General features: G+C 37.9%; 1 protein-coding gene across 3 annotated transcripts in view; it reads right to left on the bottom strand.

Moving 5' to 3' along the window:
* Coq3 (coenzyme Q3, methyltransferase) overlaps nt 1-23,093 on the bottom strand; it is a 35,298-nt gene that overhangs the window by 10,444 nt on the left and 1,761 nt on the right. For 2 of the 3 annotated variants that reach the window (XM_010637378.3, XM_010637377.3), the window contains exons 1-4: nt 20,336-20,821; nt 4,517-4,643; nt 1,868-2,020; nt 688-787 (exon numbers count right to left, since the gene is read on the bottom strand). In XM_010637378.3, the coding sequence (XP_010635680.1) occupies nt 688-787; nt 1,868-2,020; nt 4,517-4,643; nt 20,336-20,444 (489 nt within the window). In that variant the 5' untranslated portion in view covers nt 20,445-20,821. Of the gene's footprint in view, nt 1-687; nt 788-1,867; nt 2,021-4,516; nt 4,644-20,335; nt 20,822-23,093 lie in introns of those variants that run through there. The other variant, XM_010637379.3, reaches the window with a different exon arrangement.

The following is a 23,093-nucleotide window of genomic DNA, read 5'->3' as shown; positions in this document are numbered from 1 at the left end:
TGATCTAATGGATATATTTTTACAGTGTATTAGCTTTCCCATTGCTGGACTTAATACCCAGCACTCACAACTTAAAAGAGGAAAGGCTTAACTTAGCTCACAGTTTGGGAGGATTCAATCCATAGTCAGCTGACTCTAAGGCAGGAATATCAAAGTGGAAGGGGATGGCAGAGCAAAGGTGCTTAGTTCACAGTGGCTGGAGAGCAGAGCAGCGGAACAGAGCCAGACAGGAATGGGTAAGGGATCATATATAGTACCCAAGATCATGCCTCCAGGACCCACCTATCTGTCTGTCTGTCCACCTATACTGGGGATTGAACAAGAGTGTTCCCACTGAGCTATATCTCCAGCCCTTCTTTTAAAATTTTGAGATAAGGTCATGCTAATTCTCTTAACTGCCTACGCTGGGCTCAAACTTGGGATCCTCCTGCCTCAGCTTCCTAAAGTACTGGTATTAAAAGCATGTACCAACACACCTAGCTTGAAATGTTTAGAATCTTAAGGCATATTTTTAAAGCATGTATTACATATCTAATAACAAAAAGATTATAATCACAAATAGATTTAAATCAACATTACACATTTAAAATAATAATGAATATTATTTGTCAAAATAGTAAATGAAGCACAAGTGTACTCCTCAAATATTTTTCCCAGTTTATGGCAGAAAAGCTGTTAGTCACTTACTTCGGTTAATAATCCACCACCACAGCCAACATCAAGAATCTTCATTCCAAACAAAGGTTTTCCTGGATGATGATTAGCAACTGTTTTCAAAAGATTGTCTCTTTTAAAAAAATTTTAAATATAAAAAAGATTAATTTTATCAATGAAAAAATTCAAAGGAATATAATTTTGATGAAATGTTAATCTCTATTTAAACTGGGTTATTGATATTTTTAGATAAATGTCACAGCTCGCATTGGCCTCCTGACCTGTTTTATGTTCTGTCTAAATAAATATGATACAGTAGTTCTAATGGAGTTCTCAAACTAATCAAAATCACCTGAAAGGTTTGCAGAGTCCTGATTGCTGATTCCTTAGACAGAGTCTTGAGAATGTGTGTTTCTGATGATTACCAGGTTGATAACCAATTTTGCTGATCTAGAGCCTACACTTTGAGAAGCAGTTATCTAGCCTAATAAAACAACATTCCTGCTTTCTCTGGCTTAGTATTTGAGTGATTCACAAATTCAATGATAACAGAAAGATGTCAATATTTCCTCTTTACTGTACTGATTCTGCATGAACTAGCAAGCCAGTTGGAAACTTCCTTGAGCATAGAGTCTGTGCGTGATACTCTGTGTCAATTACAGTACCTTTCCCATATTAGCTACTCAAAAATGTTTGCTACGTAAATAAATGTACAGAATATTTTCTTAAATGCAAGCCCTAATGAACTCTTGTCCTTATCTGCCATAGCAAACATAGAGACTATATTTCATTCATCTCAGTAGCTTTCAGAGTGTAGCCCCAGAGCCCTGTATAAGACAAGCTCTCAAAAAATACTTGTTGAATCAACTGTCGCAGCAGTACATACAGAATTTTTATCTGAAAGGCCAACAGGGCACAGCAGGTCAGTAGTTATAAATGGCCTTGATGACATAGTACCTTACTTTCCTCTCATGAGAATTGTAATCAACCTGAAATGTTCAATAATGCTTCAGGTTATTTTATGAAAACAGCCCTGGGCAATTTTACTAAAAATTATTAGTTTCAAACAGTGAATACCACAGAAATTCTCCCTAATTTCCAAAGAAAACTTAAAATGCAACATTTTGAACTTAAATATAAAAGAAAAATACAAAAGATGATGAATTCTTCAAAAGAGTCCCACTGTAAAGACTTGGAGTTTCTGGAATGTTACCTAATAAATGGCACCCTCAGGTCATTCATAGAGTGGAGAGGTGCATATACTCCCTCCTCATCCCACCACTTGTGAGCCATGGCCAGAAAGGTTTTCACCTCATTGCTGTCAACAGTGGTCTGTGAAGTACTGTACGGTCTTGTCCAAGGCTGCCTAAGGAAACAAAGAGCACACAAATACTGATGTCTTTAAGAATATAATATGGGATATATCATGTAGAATATCCTTATTTATACGTTATTAGATTCTAAATAATTGCTAAATTTTGATGCTATTAATAAAAACCAGGTTTTCTTGTAATCATACTGCTTACATATTATTCCCTGAGAAACAAAATTACAGTTGACACTCAAGTTATGACCAGCCTGACAACTAGGGTTAATTAAGCTAATGGAAGATTCATGTGCCTCTTGTTACTTATAATGTGTACCCAGGTAAACATCCAGATCTCAACTGTATTGACTTATAACAAACTTGAGTTACAACCAGCCCATGGGAACCAATGGAGTTCGTAAGTCAAGGGTCCACTGTAGTTTTCTTTTAAATTAAGTTACAACTAAAAACAAAGTTCACAGAACTTGGCCTTGGGTCACATCTAATAATAATACAGACTAAAGTCCTCTGCGTGGTTTATAAAGCTCAGTATCATTTAGTCCTCAGTTCCTTGCTCTCCGAATTCACCTCTTACGCTCCTCATCCTCCCCACTCTAGCCACACAGCCCTTCTTTCACTTCTTCAAAGTGGCCATGCTCCCTCTTTCCACAGGCACTTGGCAGACTTTGTTCCCTCTGCCTGGAACATTCTGCCAACATTCCCTTGCTCTTTCCTCCTCCAAACGCCTAATTCAGTCTTTCTCATCCTTTAGAGCTTAGTTTCAATGGAATGTTTGTAATCTATAAAGTCTTCCTTGATCCTTATAAGTGGATCACAGTTCCCTATTAACTCCTATAACCTTTACTTCCTTGTGGGCTCGTATGATTATTGGTTATGTCTGCCTCTGCACTAGACCCTAAGCATTGCGTAGGCAAGCCATAAACTGTCTTGATTACCATTTTATTTCTAGGGACTAGTAGAGTTCCTGGAGCACAGCCAGTGCTCAGCAGACATTTGTGAAAAAGGTAATCTGAAGGGAAAGGACAGAAAAGTATATACATAACAAATAGGGACTAAATAGAAATTAGACACTATACTGAGTTCTAAGTCACAGCAACAGTATAGAAAATATACTCCAAAGGTCTGCTTGGGTAAAATGCTGTTAAGCTAGAAAAGATAATGCTTTTCAAATTCCATTTCAAATATAACTATTTCTTAGTTATATACAAAGAGTACATTCTATATTCATTGTTGTGTTTTCTTTTAAGATGTAGCCTGGTGTATTGGCATTTGCTGTATTCCCAATACTCTGGGGGGGGGGGCTGAGGCAAGAGGATTGCAAGTCTGAGGCCAGGGGGGGCAATTTAGCAACTTAGGGAGACACTCTCAAAATTTTATAAAAGCAGGGGACTAGGGGGGTGGCTGTAAGTAAGTGTGAAGGCTCTGAGTTCAATTCACAATACTATAAAATAAATAAATAAATAAATTCAAATGTCACTTTTTAAACATTAATATTATTTAGAAATATTAATATCTTTTCCTGTGTTTAACACAAAACCTCAATAACCAAGGACTGATTTATAATAACCTTCCTTTCTTCTATCCTACCTTCTTTCTTTCCTTGCCTCTGTCCCTCCCTCCCTCCCTTTCTGTACTAAGGATTGAACCCAGGTAGCGCTGGCCTTTTAATTACTTTTTTTTTTTTGTACCAGGGATCAAACTCGGGACCTTGCACTTGCAAGGCAGGCAGCAAAACCACGGAGCTGAATCCCTGGCCTTTTTAATTAACTTTTGATCCTTCTGCCTCAACCTCCAAAGTAGCTCGGATTACAGATATACACCACTGGGTCCGGCTCAGTAATTTGCAACAGATCTCAGTGGTAGCTGCTTAGTGGAGAAAGAATGGTTTCAGATATACCCAATCTCAAAGGTGCTCATTTACAAGTAGGAGCACATACATAGAAAACAGAGATGGCTCATCCTAAGCTATGCAATATTTTTCACAAAGTTACAAACTGGCTTATTCGATACAAGTACAGAAAGACATTACTTTGATCTAATCTTACTGCTTAGAGTTTGTCCACCTTACAGTCATACTGCATCCAGACCACTTATGATTTTAAGTATCACATTATTGTGCTTTATCCTAAGAATATTATAATTAAAAATATTTCTCCCTGTAATATATCTTCTGTTAAAAATAAAGGCCTTTGGGCTGGGGATTTAGCTCAGTGGCACTGCACCTGCCTTGTAAACACAAGGTCCTAAATTCAATCCCTGGTACCAGAAAAAGAAAGGCTTTCTCTGAACTTAGATGAAGGATATGGACTGGCTATTGATTGTACTCTATTCAACTTTTCTATGGGATTAAAATTTTCCAAATTTAAATTGTTACAAAATAAATTAGTGAAGAACATTTAAATAAACAAAAGCTACTTTAACCAAACCACACAAGCTATTATATACTAACCAAGTTTATTAAACACAAAAAATTGCTACTCATTTACTACTGTACATAATTATGTAAATATCTGCCAGAGCAATAGATAAACTTACCGGTAACTTTTAATTCTATTCAAAGAGGCAAAAGTCTTCCTGTAGGATTTGAACCACATGGTTCCACATTCATCGAAAACCCATGATTTACTTTGTAAAGTCCAAATAAGCTGGCTATCTGAATAAACTGAAAAAATTAAATGTATAGAAAAAGTATTACACAGTAAGAATGCTTGATATGCATGTAGTTGAAGAAATTCTATTTTATACAGTAATATTATAATTGATAAACAAAATTAAATTTTATTTATTTTTTGAGTTTTTTCTTAACTTTGGATTTTGCTTAAAAAACAAAGGTTTCACATTCTGTCATCTAACTAAACATTTCTGAAATTATCATTTGCAAAATATATACATAAACTAATTTTTGTATCCACATTATGTTTAAAAAGTTATAAAAAGTGATATTCAACACCACATAAATAGAAGCAAAGACAAAAATCACATGATCATCTACATAGGTGCAGAAAAAGCTTTTGACAAAATCCAGTGTCCATTTATGATAGAGAAAAAAAAACTGAGGAAAATGAGTATAGAAAGACATTATGTCAATCTTGTAAAAGCCATTTATGACAAACCAACGACCAGCATCATATTAAATGGGGAAAAGCTGAAAGCTTTCCCTTTAAAATCAGGATCAAGAAAAGAGTGTCCACTATTACTACTCCTGTTCAATACAGTACTTGAGGGCCAGTGACTTAGCTCAGTGGTGTCGCCACCTGCCTCGCCAGTGCAAGGACCCAAGTTTGATTCCTAGTACAAAAAATATACATGTATATTTTTTATATTTGAAATAAAAAGGATATGTGTAGGAAAGAAGTCAAATTATCATTATTTTCAGATGACATGATCCTCTACATAGAAGACCCCAAAAATTCCACTAAAAGACTCCTAGAATTAATAACCAAATTCAGCAATGTTGCAGGATACAAAATAAACACTCAGGGGCCGGGTTAGCTCAGTGGTTCTGTCACCTGCCTCACAAATGCAAGGTCCCAGGTTTGATCCCCAGTACCTGCCCCCAAAAATTTAAAATAAACATTCACAAAACAACAGCACTCTTGTACACCAATAATGAGGTCACTGAGAAAGAAATTAGGAAAACATTATTCATAGTACCATCAAAACAAAGTAAATACTTAGGAAATAACCAAGGAAGTAAAAGACACCTACAGTGAAAATTACAATACTCTGAAAAAGGAGATCAAAGAAGATATCTAAAAATGGAAAGATATCCTCTCTTCCTAGACAGGTAGAACTAATATATTCAACATGGCCATATTTCTAAAACTGATATATGGATTTAACACAATCCCAATGAAAATATCATAGCATTCTTCATAGAACTAGAGAAGACAATCCTAAAGTTCATATGGAACTAGAAGAGACCCAGAATAGCAAAAGTATCACAATCTCAGACTTCAAGTTATACTATAAAACTACAGTGATAAAAGCAGCATGGTCTTGGCAAAAAAAGCAGACATGTGGAACAAAAGAACAGAATAGAGGATGCAGAAACAAGTCCAGGCACATTCAGCTATCTGATCTTTGACAAACAGTAAAAACACCCTGGAGGATAGCCTCAGTGCTGGGAACACTGGCTATTCACATGCAGTTTGAATCTAGATCCATATCTTTCACCATGTACTAACTAGACTAAAATCAAAATGGATCAAAGAATAATAAATGTTAGAGAAAGTCATGTGCTGATAAAATAAGCAAACTCTTGAAGACATAGGCTGTCTTACTTGTTCTTGTTACTGAGACAAAACACCCAATACCCATGTTAAAGGAGGAAAGGTTTATTTGGCTCACAGTTTGTAGAGGTTTCAGTTCATAGTTGGCTGGCTCCAAGGCAGGGTGGCACGACAGAGGGGCATTGCAGAGGAGAAAGTCCATGGAAAGCAAGGCTGGCAGAAGGCAGATGGTAGCATGGCAGCAACCAATAAGCCACAGACAATGACTCTCTTCCTGTTTCTTATATCTTATCCAGCCTTACCTGTTAGGCAAGGAGCACTCAAATCCAGGGCACCCTAAATCCTACCCAGAACTACGTCAAACTATCAGTGGACAAACTTAGTAATCACACACCCTTGATTCAGCATCATACACTCTAGATTCAGCCACCTCTGAAAAGGTCCACATATTGACTGCAGGCGGGTTTGGGGGACATCTAGACGCAAGCCATAACATAAGCATATGCAAGGACCTCCTGAAAATAAACCCAATTGTAAAGGAAACTGTACCAAGACTCAACAAATGGGATCTTACCAAATTTAAAAGCTTCTGCACAGTAAGGGAAACAACCAGGAGGGTAAAGAGACAACCCACAGAATGAGGAAAAACTTTTCACCAGTTACACCTTGGACAAACGACTAATATCTAGAACACATAAAGAACTCAAAAAAATTAGACTCCCCAAAATAAAAGACTCAATCAAAAAATGGGCAACTAAAATGAACATATACTTCTCAAATAAGGAAGTACAAATGGCCAAGAAACATGTGAGAAAATGTTCAACATTGCTTGCCACTAAAGAAATGCCAGTTAAAACCCTGAGATTCCATCTTACTCCATAAGCATGACCATCATTAAAGACTCAAACAGCAACACATGCTGCTGAGGCTGAGGAATGGTGGTGGAGCAACATGACGCAAACCCCTCTGCATTGTGGTGGAAATGAAAACTAGTAAAGCCATTATGGAAATACCTCAAAACACTAAACACAGGAATTCTATGTGAGGACAATTCCACTTCCAGGATTCCTGTGTGGTGGGTATGTATACACAGAAGCTTTTTTTCTTATTTCCAAGAAATATTCTCCTAACTCCCTCCTTTTGTCTGCAATTTTATTCTTCAGTTTCCTGAGACAAAGAGCTTGAGTTTATACAGAATTAACTGCTTCATAATGGAGGTCTCACCAAAATCAACTCTGCACTTTATATCTGGCAAACTGAGACTGACAGGAGGTAACAGATTGGACAGTGTTTAGCTTCTTCCTCTCCATTCAACTATAATTATATTTATTATATAGATGCACTTTGCACTCTCTCTCTCCCCTCCCTCTTGCCCCTTCTCTTTTAAACTGACAGCCTTATGCCTCTTCCCTGTAGATGAAGCTCCTTTGCCTGTCAGATTAGGCTAGAGGAAGTGAACCTATGGCATGCATGCAGCAGTGGCTGTCACTGAAAGCTCTAAATGGTTCACCATTGCTGGATTAGGCTCTATTTCTTCTCCCATACCCTTCTCCCTAATGTAATTAGGGTCATTACAGCACAGATGATTTCACTGATAGAACAACTACAAAAACAAATTAGGGCCTCAAAGGCCTCCAGGCTAGGACCACTACTGTAGTCCATCAAGGTACAAGCTAGAGTTCTTTTCAGCCCCTTGTGGAAAGTCTTACTTCCCACTTACTACTCACAGCCTTTGCCAGCACCTCTCTAGCAGGCCACTTTGTCTTCTTTTGGAGCCTCCCTCACTCTCAACACAGAGCAGCTGACAGTGGCAGCCCATCCAGGGTGAATCTGTCTTCCTCTGGCAATCTGTTCCCTCTGGCTGCTGGACTCTTGAGTGCAGCTTTTCCACTCCTGACGGCAGGTTTTCCATCTCTCCAGAATGACGAGTTGCGCTGTCTCTGTGCCTCACTGTCTTGCTAGGTCATCTGGACCAATCAGATCAACTGGATGATGGCCCTAGTGCCATGCAGCTCCTCTGTTTAGGGGATGCCCCAAAGAAGGCAAAAGGTGTCCTTTTTGGGTAAAGCATCTCCTTAGGCCCCATGATGGGCCTCTTGTTTTCAATTTCCTCTGCCTTATCCTTTGGGCTATATTCTGGTCTAAATTTAATTCTCATACAATGGGGGGGGAAGCTTGCAAAAAAAAAAAAAAAAAAAAGTCCACTGCAACACCATAACCTTTAAAGGGTCTGTGCCTCTGGAGGAAAACATTTACATAAGAAACAGCACGGCTATCAAAAGCAGTTTCCCATAATAACTCTAATACAGAGGGCTCCAGGGGGCTAGACTGTGCTAGCAGATATCCCAAAGATTAAGATAAATCATCAAATAGGGTCTTTGTTAAAATAGTCCTTGCTTTCATGGGTGTAAAAGAGATAAGGCATCAAATTTAGCTTAGAATAAGGAGAGATAATAATTCATAGCTTTTTAACAATTATACAATTTAACACCTAACACCTGACAATTTAACACCTAACAATTTACAGTTTTTCTATCTTCATACTACCTTCTGACTCTTATTGGTGTTAATACAAGAGGTCACTGTTACAACTCACCTAAAAATTGCTACCATACCCCCTAGACAAGCTTCTGACTAGTCTATTTATAGCTATAAACCTAAAATTGTAAAAAGGATTACTATAATTCAGCATGGTTAATACATGTACACTATGATTTTAAAATATTTGCTTTGTATGTTCTATATGTGTCCTTGTGTGCCTATAAAATGTTTTAAGAACTAAAGTACCTGAAGCTGCTTCATGAATGATTTTCTGAGCTTTTACCAATTTCATTTTTCCTTGCAATTTTTGTCCTTTTAAACTCTTGGCTCCTTGGAGACTTTCATATGATTAGGTTAATGAGTGTGCTTCTATGTGTTACTTTCCAGATCTATGTTTTATTTTAGTTAGCTTATAGATAAATAGACACTCATTATAATAGTCAAAATGCTTATTCACATGATTTAACAGTGTACTAGTTTAAAATGCTCAATAAAATAAAGGTAAAGATGTCTTTGAAGTTGGTAATGTTTTTAATTCAGGTTGTTAGCCAATGAAGATAACATTTTTAAATGTTTGATAAATACAATGTCTATTGTTTTATGTGTACAATAAGTTCAGAGTTTCTTCTTTAAGACATATATATGAACCCATTGGGGTTGGAAAAGCAGCTGCCTGAACCAATTTGCTTCAATTTTCTCCAACAATGGGTGACTTTTCCTGGTTTTTCCCAGAGTCTTTCTGAATTATTATAAGATATAATTAAGTTGGCTATAACTGAGGGGATAAAAGTTTTCTATGTCTAAATCAACAAAGTTTTCTTAAGATATTAAATGTTCTTTGTGGGGGACAACCCCATTAATTATGCCCAAAGCAAGCTGTAAGCAGGGCAGGCTGTAAAGAGCGTTAACCATGCCTATTTTAAGAAGCGAATCTGACATATGAGATAGCACCCAGCCAGGTCACAGTGATTCTTACCCAAATTCCATTCCCAGCATAACACACAAATGCTTTATCTCTTCTTTTACAAGCCTTTCCTGCAAAAGCAACCACACATAGCCCCCTCACCCCAACTAAACAATGATTGTGTCACCAATAAATATCAACAATTCTGGCTATTCAGGGCCTTTGCTTACTCAAGCACTGGTCATCCAGATTCCCCATCTCTGTCTCTGTAATTCTGTCTCTAAGTCTTTCTTCTCAGCAAGTATATTAGTTACTTTTATCTCACTGCTGAGACAAAAATTATTTAACACCCAAAATATAAGGGGGAAAGGTTTATTTGGCTTACAGTTCATAGAGGTTTCAGTCCATAATTGGCTGGCTCCAAGGCAATGGGGCAGAGGGACCACAGTCCATGGTGGTAGAAGACAGCAAAAACAAGAGAACTTAACAGCATCATTCTGCCCCTTTTATCTTACTCAGACTACTTTAATAATCCTAACACTATTAAGCCTAACCCGACATGATTCAGTCACACTCTGGGGGAACATATAAACACAATCCATAACATTCTGTCCCTCCCCGCTGCCCCACCAAAGACTCATGCACATCCCTTTATACAAAAAAGCATTTAATCCATCTCCAAGAATTGCCAAAGTCCTAACAGTTTCAGCATTGCTGAAAAGCCCAAGTCCCAAGGCCCTTCTGAGATTTATGGCAAATTCTTAATAGCTCCTGCACAAATGAGAAAAAAAGTTAAACACTTCTAACATTCAATGGCACAAGATAGACATTTTCATTCTGAAAATTACAAACAGAAAGATACAAAGGAATAAGACCAAAGCAAGTCAAATATCCAGCAGGGAAAACCTTAAATCTCACAGTTCTACTTCCAGAGTCCCTGGCAATCTGTGGCGAGTTGTAAACACCAAGGGATGTGGATGGCTCCACCTCTGTGACACTGCAGATAGTTTGTAGCTCCCACAGCTTTTCTTTTGGGCCTGTTCTGCTCCATCCTTGCAGCTTTCCTCAGATGATCCATGGGCTTCTCCAAACTTCTGGGGTCTCCAATGTACCTTTGGCTTCACACTCTACCCTCTCAGGGGCCGACTACCTGGCCTCTCAGTTCTTCTTCTGAAATCTGAATGGGAGCCTTCCTGAGCCCACAACTCACTCACATGCAGACATTCCTCATTTAATAAATGAGTTACATTTCCATAACTAGCTCGTTACACAAACTGGTCGCTAAATGAAGAACTGTATATAGTATGTACATTACAATATTCTGAGCAAAGAAATGCTCAAAGGAAACTCCAACTTGGTGACTTTGCTTTTATTTGTATCAATCTTATATGCAGTACTATACAGTAAAATGGAATATAAAACTAGTACTGTACTATACAGTACAATCAGCAAAAATGACAAGGTATAGTGTACCCCCAAAAAGACATTGATGCTCTATAAACAAGATGTATAGTACTGTACCAAAAAAAGACGTGGGTCATAAGTCTGAACAGCATGGCTGAGTCATAAGTTTGAACTTTAAATGGGTAGGTCACAAAACAAGAAGTATCTGTATTCATTTCTATATAACCTACTGGTAGAAATAGTTCTAATGTTGTCATGATTCTTATGCTAAAATGCTTTGTTTGCTCTTGATTTCAACTTTTCCCTATAAAACTCTGTAACTGTTAACAATCTAAGGAATTTGACTTCTAAGACAATCATGATTTGTAAAAGAAGAGTTCTCTCTGGTTATCTTTATATTTCAAAGTTCTTGATATCCAGATAAGATTATAATACTTAAACCTATTGCTCCCATTTCACTACTGGTGTAAATGACCTTCTGGGTGTTCAACTACTGATGCTTAGAGACTGAAGCTAAAAAATAATACCTAGGCTAATAGGACAGGCAATATTTTAGCCCTTGCTCTCCAAGGTCAACAAAGACCCAGGATGAGAGGGCCCCTCTAAAAGGATCCTACAATTTCAGGGGGTCACCCAGTCTCCTGAGCAAGGAGATTGTTAGACCCCAGAAGACAGGGGTCAACCAGTGCACACTGTGCTAAGAGGAAGGTCATCAAAAATGGAAATGTCTCCCACACTTCCAAAAGATGCCATATGATCAAGCAAGATCATAACTCACCCTGGCAGATGGCACTGGTAGAAGCAAACAAAAAAACTATGTAAGAGCTAAGAGGCTCTGCATATGGCTCTGCATAAGTAATCCCTGAGGACCCTTAACTCATCTTGATATATATATAAAGAGGTTAATTTTAATTAACAGTGCTCATTTTAACTTGATCTTAAACACTCAGCAGAAAAGTATAATAAAGATATAAATAATAATAGTGATAAATTTAGTTTACTGCTAAGATCAATAAAATTGATAACCCTCCAGCAAGGCTGGCAAAGAAAGAGATTTAAATTATCAATATCAGGAACTAAAGAGGGCACAGCACTACAGCCCTGGCAGAGATTAAAAGATTGATCAGGGAATACTACAAACAACTTTATACATCAAAATTTTAGTGCGTAAAAAAATCACAAAAATACTCATGCAAGGTCAAACAGCCTCGATAGTCACATCACTACAAAGAAAATTGAATTCATAGTTAAAAGTTTTCTTAAAAATATTTTTAGGCTCAATATAGTTTCACTGGTTAATTCTACTAAACACTTTAAAAAGAAATAACAACCAATACCTGTAAGAGTCTAACTGAACTAGAGCGACTCCATGTTGACCAGCAAACGACCTAGAGACTGTCACTCCCCCCATCCCTTATAGGATAACTAATGATTAATTGTGAATTGTTAGGTAACTGCTTAGAAGTAGCTGGGAAACTAAATGGAAAGTGTAGTGAACACAGAGACCCAACATAAATCACGCCACTCCTTACTTGCCTGTAGTTGAATGTTCTAAACATCATAATTTAAGCTGTAAATGGAACAATGGATAATCGATCTGCTGATCATTAGTACATAACGGTGGAGTATATGATTAATGACCGTCAGTTCAGATCAGCTGATTCTTTGCCTGATTCTTTGCCTGATTCTTTGCCTTTGTCCCCCTCCTGTAAGTTTTGAGTGTAAACCTCCCTCCATAGTCCTATATAAAATGGCCTCTGTTTCTGAGCTAGCTGCCTCTCTGAGCTGCTTGGCTTCGGGAGTGCCGTCTGGCCAGACTAATAAAGATCTATTTGCCAACTTGTCTGGTATGTTCCATCTTGGGTGACTCTCGCTGTCTGACAAGCTCCTGGAGCGTTGCTGAGCTTTTGGGCCCAGCATCGTGGAAGCCTCTTGGCTGTTCACGCTCCAAGAGTTAAAAGTGAGACTTTAAGTCTTACAATACCCCTTATCTTCCACAAAATAACAAATACTTCCCAACCAACATTACTCTGATATGAAAAACACAGATGGTACATCAACAAAAACCACAGATCAATTCTCTCATGAAAAGACAAAAAGTTCTCAACAAATATTAGTAAATAGAATTTGGCAAAGCACTAAAATAATAATAAAGCAAAGCCAAGTGGGATTCATTCTAGGCATATAACAGTGATTCAGTATTAGAAAATAAGTCAATATAGTCAACCACACTAACAGTAAAAGAAAAATCACATAATCGTACTGTTTTTTGTAGACAAAGCATTCTACATAACCCATACCCATAAGTGATTAAAAAATTCTCACCAAGGGCCAGGGATTTAAACCAGTGGTACTGTGCCTACCTATCTCACAAGCACAATATTCTGAGTTCAATCTGGTAAAAAAAAAAAAAAAAAAAAAAAAAAAACAAAGTAAAAAGAAAGGTGATTATTTTATAAGGTACCTATAAAAATACTATACCTCACATAGCATTTAGTGGTGAAAGATTAAGCATGTTTCCCCTAAAATTAGGAACAAGGTAGACATGTCCATTCTCAGCATTATTTTTTTTTTTTTAGTCCTGGGGATTAAATGCACAGTTTTGCACATGCAAGGCAAGACTTTTTCCACTGAGCTACATCCTCGACCTTTTTAAAAGTTTTGAGACTTGCCAGGCGTGGCGCACACCTGTAATCCCAGCACTCAGGAGGCTGAGGCAGGAGGCTCACTGTGAGTTTGAGACCAGCCTGGGCTACACAGTGAGTTCCACCTCAGTCTCAACTACATAGTGAGACACTGTCTCAAAAAATAAATAAATAAAATAAAAGTTTTGAGACAGAGTCTCAATCAAGTTACCCAGGCTGGTCTCAAACTTGTGATCATCTTGCTTCAGTCTCCTTAATAGCTGAGATTAGCTGAGCCAGCTCATTCTCACCACTCTAATTAAACATAGTCCTGCAAGTTTTGTTCAAAGCAATAAGGTAAGAAAAAGAAGTAAGACACATACAGAATGGAAAGAAAGAAATTAAAACTGTCCAGCCAGGCCAGGCATGGTGGCACATTCATGTAATCTGAGCACTCAGGAGACTGAGACAGGAAGATTGGTGAGTTCCAGGCCAGCTTGGGTTACATAGTTCAAGGTCAGCCTGAACACATAGCAAGAACCTATATCAAAAAGCCAAAACCAAAATCAAACAAAAAATTGCTTTGCCAGACATGGTGGCACAAGCCTGTAATCCCAGAATTGGAGACAAAGGCAGGACGATCGCTGACAGTTCGAGGCCAGATTGGGCTACATAGTGAGTTCATGGCCAGTCTGAACTACACAGGGAGACCCAGGCTCAAAAAAAAATCAAACATACAAGCTAGTGAGCCAACAAGCAAGGGAGGGAGGGAGAAAGGGAGAAAGGAAGGAAAGAAGAGAAGAGAGGAGGGGAGGGGGAGAAGGGAGAAAGAGGGAAAGAGAGAGAAAAAAAGATCACAACTGTATTGTCTATAAAGAAAATCTCAAGGAATCTTTAAACAAAATGTTCCTGAAACTAAAAAGTGACCAAAGATGAACCCCAAAAAAGCAACCCAGGTGGGTGTGATGGCGCACACCTGTACTCCCAGCACTGAGGAGGCTGAGGTGGGAGGATACTACTAGTTCAAGGCCTGCCTGAACTATAGCGCAAGACTGTCCCAAAAAACCAACAAAAAGGAAAAGGCAATCCAATTCTACAAAAGTGGTATGAGAATTATAAAATGGGAACAAAAAAACAGATATTTCATTGAAAATGCTATGAAGATACAAATATGCACATAAAAAATGATATTCAATATTAATAGTCATTAGGGTAATACAAATGGAAGTTACAAAAAAAAAAGAAAGTTACACTGAGATACTATTGTATGCCTACCCAAATGGCTAAAATCAGGGCCGGGAATGTGCTCCATGGTGGAGCACCTGCATAGTATTCACTGAGGCCCTAGGTTTAAGCCTCAACACTGCAAAAACACAAACAAACAAACAAACAAAAAAACACCCACCAAAAAAGCTAAACAATTTAAAAATATTAAAGTTACCAAGTGTGGACAAGTATATAAAACAACTAGGTCTTTTACTCATGTCTAGTGGGAGTGTAAAATGGTAGTGCCATTCTGGAAAGCAGTTCAGCAGTTTCAAATGAAGTTAGACCTTTACCACAAAGGGAAGTGGTCCAGGGAACATAGGTGAGGGTTGAGGAGGCGGGGAAGGGGAAATGAGAGGAGTAAAGGTGTGTCATGTACAGGACCCTAGTAACCCTAATTAATGTAAACACTGCACACAGCGTGAGCTAAGACAAATAATATCAACACGCAGAAAAAGGGAACTGGAGGAGGGAAGGGGAGAGAAGGGAAAGGGTTTGAATAATAAAAGAAACATGCTGTAACATGTACATGTCACTGCTCCCAAGATGACTGCACATGTCGGGAATTCTAAACACGCACTAATAAAAAATAAATTGTAAAAATAATTCCAAATTGAAAACAACAAAAATAGACTACAAAACAAAAGCAAAAACAAAACTGTTAGCCAAATGTGGTGGTGCAAGCCTTTCATTCCTGCACTTGCTAGGCTGAGGCACAGAATTTCTGTGAGATCAAGGTCAACCTGGGCTACACAGCGAGTTCAAGCCCAGTCAAAAATACACAGCAAGCCCTTATCTCAAAAAAAAAAAAAAAAAAAAAAAAAGAAAAGGCACACTGTGTATACGCACATCATGAAATACTACTCCAATAAAAATGTATTAATGTAAGGCGTGATCAAAGTATATGGTGAATGTCTCAATTTTTAAAATTACTTCAGTACAAGACATTGCCACTAATCTCGCTCAAAATACTTCCCCTTTCTTCAAACACATTTCTCCCATCATTCTCACCACTTTCTGAAGCAGTCCTGGAAGTTCTCTTTCATGTCCTTAGATCACATGATAAAAAAATATGAATGCCACTGCCAAGTGCCAAAGGAAATGCAGCCATGTAAAAACAGTGTGTATTATGTTAAGAGGAACACAACTCGATTTCAAAAGGTATATACTGTACCATCCCATTTACAAAACACCTTTGAAATAACAAAATTATAGTTAGGAGAAAAGATCAGCGATTGCCAATGGCAAAGGCTGGGGTCTGACTATAAAGGAGCAGCACCAGAAAGTTTCTCATTCTGTATTCTGATTGTAACAAATGCATCAAATCTATATACGTGATAAGTGATACATTTTGCCTCTCTCTCTCTCTCTCTCTCTCTCTCACACACACACACACACACACACACACACACACATTGAATTTATACAAAGGTAGTAAAATCCAAATAACGTCCATAGTTTACTTAACAGAATCAAACACGTGCTTATTTCCTGGCTTTGATAATGTGTTATGATTATGAAGATGTTACAATTGAGAAAACAGGTCTTACGAACATATTCTGTACTATTTTTACAACTTCTTATGAGTCTTAAATTGTTTAAAAATAAATTTTAAAAAATAAAAAAAAAAATAGAGCTGGGGATTTAGCTCAGTGGTGCTGCTGCCTGCCTCGCAAGCACAAAGTCCCGAGTTCGATCCCGGTACCAAAAACAAAACAAAGCAAAAATTTTAAAAAGGCTGGGCTTGGTGGTACATGCCTGTAATTCCAACACTCAGGAGGCTGAGGCAGGTACATAGTGAGTTCAAGGCAAGTCTGGACTACATATCGAGACCCTGCCTCTAAATAAATAAAGATAGATAAATATATAGATAGATAGAAAGAACACTACAAGATATCTCTCCCATCTCTAACGATGGCTGCCCAGTTCTCTCTCTGCAGTCAACCAATGCTACTAGGTTTGTTTCTAAGTTTTCAGAAAGACATTTTATGCATATACAATCATTTAATGTATTAATTTCTTTCATTTCACAGAAAGTATAATAGAACGCACACTATTCTGCATCTTACTTTTTTTCACTTATCAATGTATCCTGGAAACTGTTTTCTAACATAGTATACAGAGGTTCTTTTTTTAAATTAAGGGATACACAGTAATTCATTATATACAGAGTCCACCAAAAAAGTATACATCGGGAAAATTAAAATATGTATTTTAATACTAAATTTATTAAGACATCATAAGATTAATACAGTTATCTTTGGCCTCTACAATTTCAAGAGGTGCTCAAAGTGGTGGCCATGAGCTTCCAGACATCTATTAACACAGCAAATTGTTGAAGTGTGTATACATTTGTTTGGTGGGCTCTGTAGTTAAGTTATACCATAATTTATTTAGAGTCCTCAATTAATAAGCATTTAGGTTATTTATCTTTTATGGCCATTAACCAAAACCATGGGACTGATTTGGGTAATTTCCAATGTGTTTAAGAGTACCTATAGATAAAATCTCAAGAATTATCAAAGTGTTTGGATATTTGTAAGTTAGTAATTGCTACCCATGGATACTAAACCAATTTACAATTTGAATTCACAATCTTGTGGGCAATATATTAGTGTCTAGTGCCTGGTTGCTGCACTGATATGACGTGTTACTCAAATATTTTTCTCTTTGCTAATCCAACTGATTAAATGGTGTATTAGTGTATTTTATCACAGGTGAAGTCAGGTATCCTTCCTTAAGTATAATGATCCTTTTTATATCCTGTTTTGTCTTTTTATAGTCTGTACATTTTTCTCTTGAGCATTTTACTTGCTCTGCTTAATAGTCCACTCACAGTCCAGGCCACATTCATTCTGGAGTTCACTTTTTAAGCTCATGCCAGTGCTCGCTTCCGCAGTACACACACACAAAAAAGCTCATGCTTCTCTGTTTTTGCTCATGTTATTCCATCTTCCACCAACACTGTCTGGTCTGCTTTTAAGACTCAATTCAAATATCATACCCTTTATGACTTCAGGTAGGTAAGTGAGATATAATTTTTAAATTATGTAAACTGTGATATGTGGATAAACACATATATTATTATGAACCTGAGACTCAGAGATTTATGCTAACCTTCCTCTGACCTCCTCTACTTCTAGAAAAAAGAATCTTTCACTTGAGTTTGTATTAATAAACAATGGTATCAATTTCTTTTCTAACTTGAATTCTGGTATTTGAGAAGGAATAGGGGAAGTTCATTTAATTTACTGAATTTATTTATTCAGCACCTAACAGTATTCATGCTGGCAGTGAACAAGAAAGGCAACAGACTTTTCCGGGATATCCTATTTCAGCAATCTTCATTCAACATCTTGAAGCCCACACCTGCCTGGCTCCACCCTACTTTCTACACAGCTGCCAGTGTTGTTTCTTTTCTATGAAGTCTGATAACATTGCTTCTTTAATAATTTCCATTGTCCTCAGGATAGTCTACCTCAGGAAGGTGGATGGGGCTTTCATGGACATGTTATGCCTGAAAAGTCTCGTCTCATCCTTTGCTATTCCCTGACCCTCAGTGCCTCACTTCCATCCACACACTTGATTTTCAGGCGATGCTGCAGTTTCCCACAAACCTCATATTTTCCAGCCAGTCCTTTGCTTTCTCCAACTGCCTCTAACATGACCCAATTCCTTCAAGACAATTCTCTTTCTCAGTGAAGAAGTTTCCCTGGTTGCAAATATGGATTTGCTTGCTCCTGCTTCAATTACCACCACCAAGTTTGGAAACGGTTTTATCAGTTTTTTTCTCAATTTCTAATTATAAAAGATATATTTCTTGAAGAAATTTTGGGAAAGTATATAAAGGATGATAAAATGATACAATACCAATGACTCCATCATAGTTCATCATTGTTAAAATTATGTATCTCTAACTAGGTCTCTATCTCCAAGTTCATAATATATACTGACTTGTACCTTATTTTCTTAAAACTATATCCTTATCATTTTTCCATGTGCATATAAATGGATTTAAACTGTTTTATTGGCTATACACGTTTTCACAGAGAATTATAGACAGTAGAAATATTAAGGCAGACAAAACTAGGCCTTCGGCGTCAGTGCAGAAGATGAGAAGACATTACATTTGTGGCTGGAGATACTTCAAATAAAGAGGGAATGTCCAGTCCTGTATGCCTCCCCAAGGGATAAAAAATAAATTAAAGATTATATTATAATTAGTATCACGTGGTCCAATAAAGTCTAGTTAGACATCAGTCACCCAGGTGAGTGGCCAGGACCTCCTGATTCATCCCTTCCTTAAAAAGTCTTTCCTTGTACATTTGCTATGTGACCGGCTTCCTCATTAGATCAATATTACTTAAGCGGCTATATTTGTAATCCTATTGGTTGATCATAGTCACACCCACGTTACACCCACCTCGTGATTTTGCTCTATAAAACTTCCTTTGAGAAGTGGTCTTCTATCAACCCACTTCTGGTCCCGTCCCGCCCCCGTCTCTCAGGAGCTATCTCTCCCAATAAATTTTTCCTACTTTTTTTTTGTTTTTGTTTTTGTTTTGAGACAGGGTCTCACTATGTAGTTGAGACTGTCCTGGAGCTCACTATGTAGCCCAGGCTGGTCTCGAACTCACAGCGATCCTCCTGCCTCAGCCTCCCGAGTGCTGGGATTACAGGGGTGCGCCACCACGCCCGGCAATTTTTCCTACTCTTAATCTCCATTGTTCCTTAAAATTTATACTTGGATTTTGAGAAACATAAACTCCACCTATCTGACATCTACTAAGTTGTTATAGTATTTCCCCTATATGAAGAGTACCAATCAACTCTCGGTGTAGAGTTGCTGGATTTTCTTTCTTTTCTTTTCGCTTATTATATCCCGATCTTATGTCTGTCCTAATATTGTTTTTGTTTCTTGACACAAGGTTTCGCCATATAGTCCAGGCTGGCCTCGAACTCCCAGCAATTCTCCTGCTTTCGCCTCCTGAGTGCTGAGATTACAGGTGTGGGCTACCATGCCTAATAGTTTAAAGAGACTTTAAAGTATGTTCCTTATCATTACTCAAAAAGTAGTATAGCTGCCTTAGATTTTTAGAAAAAAGGACAAGACATACGCAAACAAAATAAAGAACCAACGCTATGAATCACTACAAAAGACCCGCTGGTCTTTCTTGCCCTGGCAAAGAAAAGCAGCACGACCTTCAGACTACAGCATTCAGCGTGGGTCGCCGGCTGCTGGGCACGAGCTTTACGGAAATGAGCCACAGGTCGCTGGATCCCGGCGGCCGCCTTGGGCGGTGGTCTGCGCGCCAGGGCCCCGAGCGCTAGAGTCGGAGCCAGCGCTCCGCGCTCCGAGCTCCCGCGTTTGCATACCACTCACCCGCCCACGAAGTTAAGCAAGGACGCTCGGCTCGTCCGGCCCAACACCGAGCCCCGAGAGCTCCTAAAAAACGACCCGCAGAGGAGCTCAACACTCGGCCTCCCATCATGGCAAAGGTTCCCACTCCTTTTCCGGTCCCTCTCACAAAATAACCCCGGCGGAAAGGTTCCGAGACCCACTCGCGCCCTCTACAGCCGATTTACATGACTGGATTACTGTTAGGGTGGGCCAGCTACTTTGACGCTGTCAGTAAACTGCGCAGGCACCGAAGCGATGAAGTTCTTAACTCTGTGTAATTTGTAAGAACCTCTCTTCTACCTAATCCTACATGACCTCAAACCTCAGGATCATAGATGTTACTTCATGCCTTTATCCTGTATAGCTCTTCATATTTAACATCTCCCCAAAGATATTTACATCCTAAAACAGATTCCACAGCTTAAAATTACAAAAAGAATGGAAGTCGCCCCCCCCTTTTTTTTCCTTTTGGTACAGGGGATTGAACTTGGAAACTTGTGCTTGTAAGGCAGTTGGCGGAACCACTGAGCTAAATCCCCAGCACATGGAAGCCCTTTTCTAAGAGTAGATCTGTTACCCTTTCAACACACTCAGTATCACAGAGGGCCAGAAACCTGATTTTCAACTTTTTTGCAAGTGACCTAGTATCTTGGACAGGACGCATGTCAACATAGCAGAGGACTATTAGCACTCGGTGTAGGCAAACTTCAGAGATAGAATGGTGATCAGTAACATTTTACCTCTGAAGGTATAAAATGCCTTGCCCTTGGCAGTAATTTCCAATTTATTCTACTCTCAACAGGCAGGGTCAAATAGGTAAAGGGTTCTTTGAATCAGTAACGTTTATTTCGCTGGAATAGTCTTTTTCCTACATATCCTGAGCTAAAATACTGGCCTCTCAAATAAGAATGGGTGCAAACTTTTCCTATCTATATGCTCTTCAGAGTCACCTCCCCTTAGATATATGACCATTTCCCCAAATAAAGCAGGGAGCTCTGCCAAATAAATAACCATGTGCTAAAAGTGTTCGTTGGGATAACTGATCCAAAGAAAAACTAAAGTCCGAATGATTAAAGCTTTAAGGGCTTTATTTAAATACGCTGTACTTTCTCTGAATGCACCACATCCCACTGGGCTTCAAACCCTTATCACTACATTTTTGGTTCAACAACAAAGGCAATCAATGATTTGCTTTAATAGGAAGCAATAGCTTTTTGAATCCCCAAAGCTAGTTTGGCCCTAATACACAAAACTTTTTTCAATTCTTTTCCACAATCCTTTTCTCTAGAAATTTTTTAAAAAGGCTTTCCCAATAACCTTTAAACCCAAGTTCTGTTAGAAATAGTTGTTGGCTATAATGTCGCACGTGGTTGTCGAGACATTTTCGAGACTATCCCCATCTTATCCATAAACATGCAGTAGTATACAAATTGATCTTGCTAGAAAACTTGTAATACCTACTAACTGTAACTGTAAAAATTTCATGGTATTTTTAAGTGGTAAAATGTTTTAACAGCTAAGTTTTCTCTTCAAAATGAATTTTTGTATTAAAAACTACATAAATTGGGTAAAAGTATAATGGTGCACTATCATAATCAAGAATGTGGCAGACTAAGATAATACCCGATAATGCTGTGCTAAAGAGCTAATAAAAGTGTTTCTCTCGTGTGAGAAACAAAGTGTAAATAAGAACCAAAATATATAATAGATATGAGGGGGACTGGGGGAAAAGGGAAAAGAAAAAAAAAAGAATAGAAGGGAAAAAATTGCAACAAAGCTTTTGCAAATAAGGGGAGATGGAGGAAAAAAAGAATCAAGATATATTATGTACAAGTACAAATTCCCTATGAATATGATCATTATATAATGTACCAATAAATTTTTTTTAAAGCCAAAGGAAAAAAAAAAGGAAAAAGAAAAAGAGCTACTTAAAACTGAGAAAACTAGGCCTGCAAGTATCCAACAGCTTAGTGGATCATCTAATTCCTTCCTTAAAACAGTTGGAGCCTATAATAATTTAGTGATTTGCCCAACACATCAAATTAGCAGAGCCAGGGCACTCTGAATATATCTAACTACTTTCATTAAACTATACTTGTTATATTTTAGAAATTTCAAAAAATTAAAACACACTCTATGTAGAAGAAAAGTTTTGAATGTAAAGGTGACCACACCGATCTTTATTTGTATTTTAGGGGCCTGAAATAAAACTTTAATTACCTTTTCTTCTCGTAATGGAGCAGTTCATCCCCACTCCACAGAAGTATGATTAATATATCAGATGCATTTTTTTTTTATTATTATTTTGGTACCGGGGATTGAACTTGGGTCCTTGTGCCTGCAAGGCAGGACAAGTATGATTAATATATCAGATGCATTTTTTTTTTTATTATTATTTTGGTACCGGGGATTGAACTTGGGTCCTTGTGCCTGCAAGGCAGGCCACTCAGATGTATTTTTTAAGAGACTCTCTTAAAGAAGACAGATTTTATTGACCAATACAGACCAATGATTATCTCAAAAATGTATTAACTTTCTGGTGGTGTCATTTTAGGAAAGATTTCATAGCTAAGTTATATATCTAATTTATGTGCAAGTTTCAGCACTCACATCCTAAACCATGGAAGCTCTATTTTACATAATCTTACTACTCAAACACTAAGTCAAGAAAATGGTGAATTCTCTCAATTTTCCATAAAATATGAAAAAGCCAAATATCTAAATGTAACACTGATATCTA

Source organism: Fukomys damarensis, unplaced genomic scaffold, assembly GCF_012274545.1.
Source record: "Fukomys damarensis isolate Sample0158 unplaced genomic scaffold, DMR_v1.0_HiC HiC_scaffold_14, whole genome shotgun sequence".
In the NCBI taxonomy this organism is placed as follows: domain Eukaryota; kingdom Metazoa; phylum Chordata; class Mammalia; order Rodentia; family Bathyergidae; genus Fukomys; species Fukomys damarensis.
The sequence above is the reverse complement of the archived record's forward strand: the minus strand, read 5'-3'. Positions and strand labels throughout refer to the sequence as shown.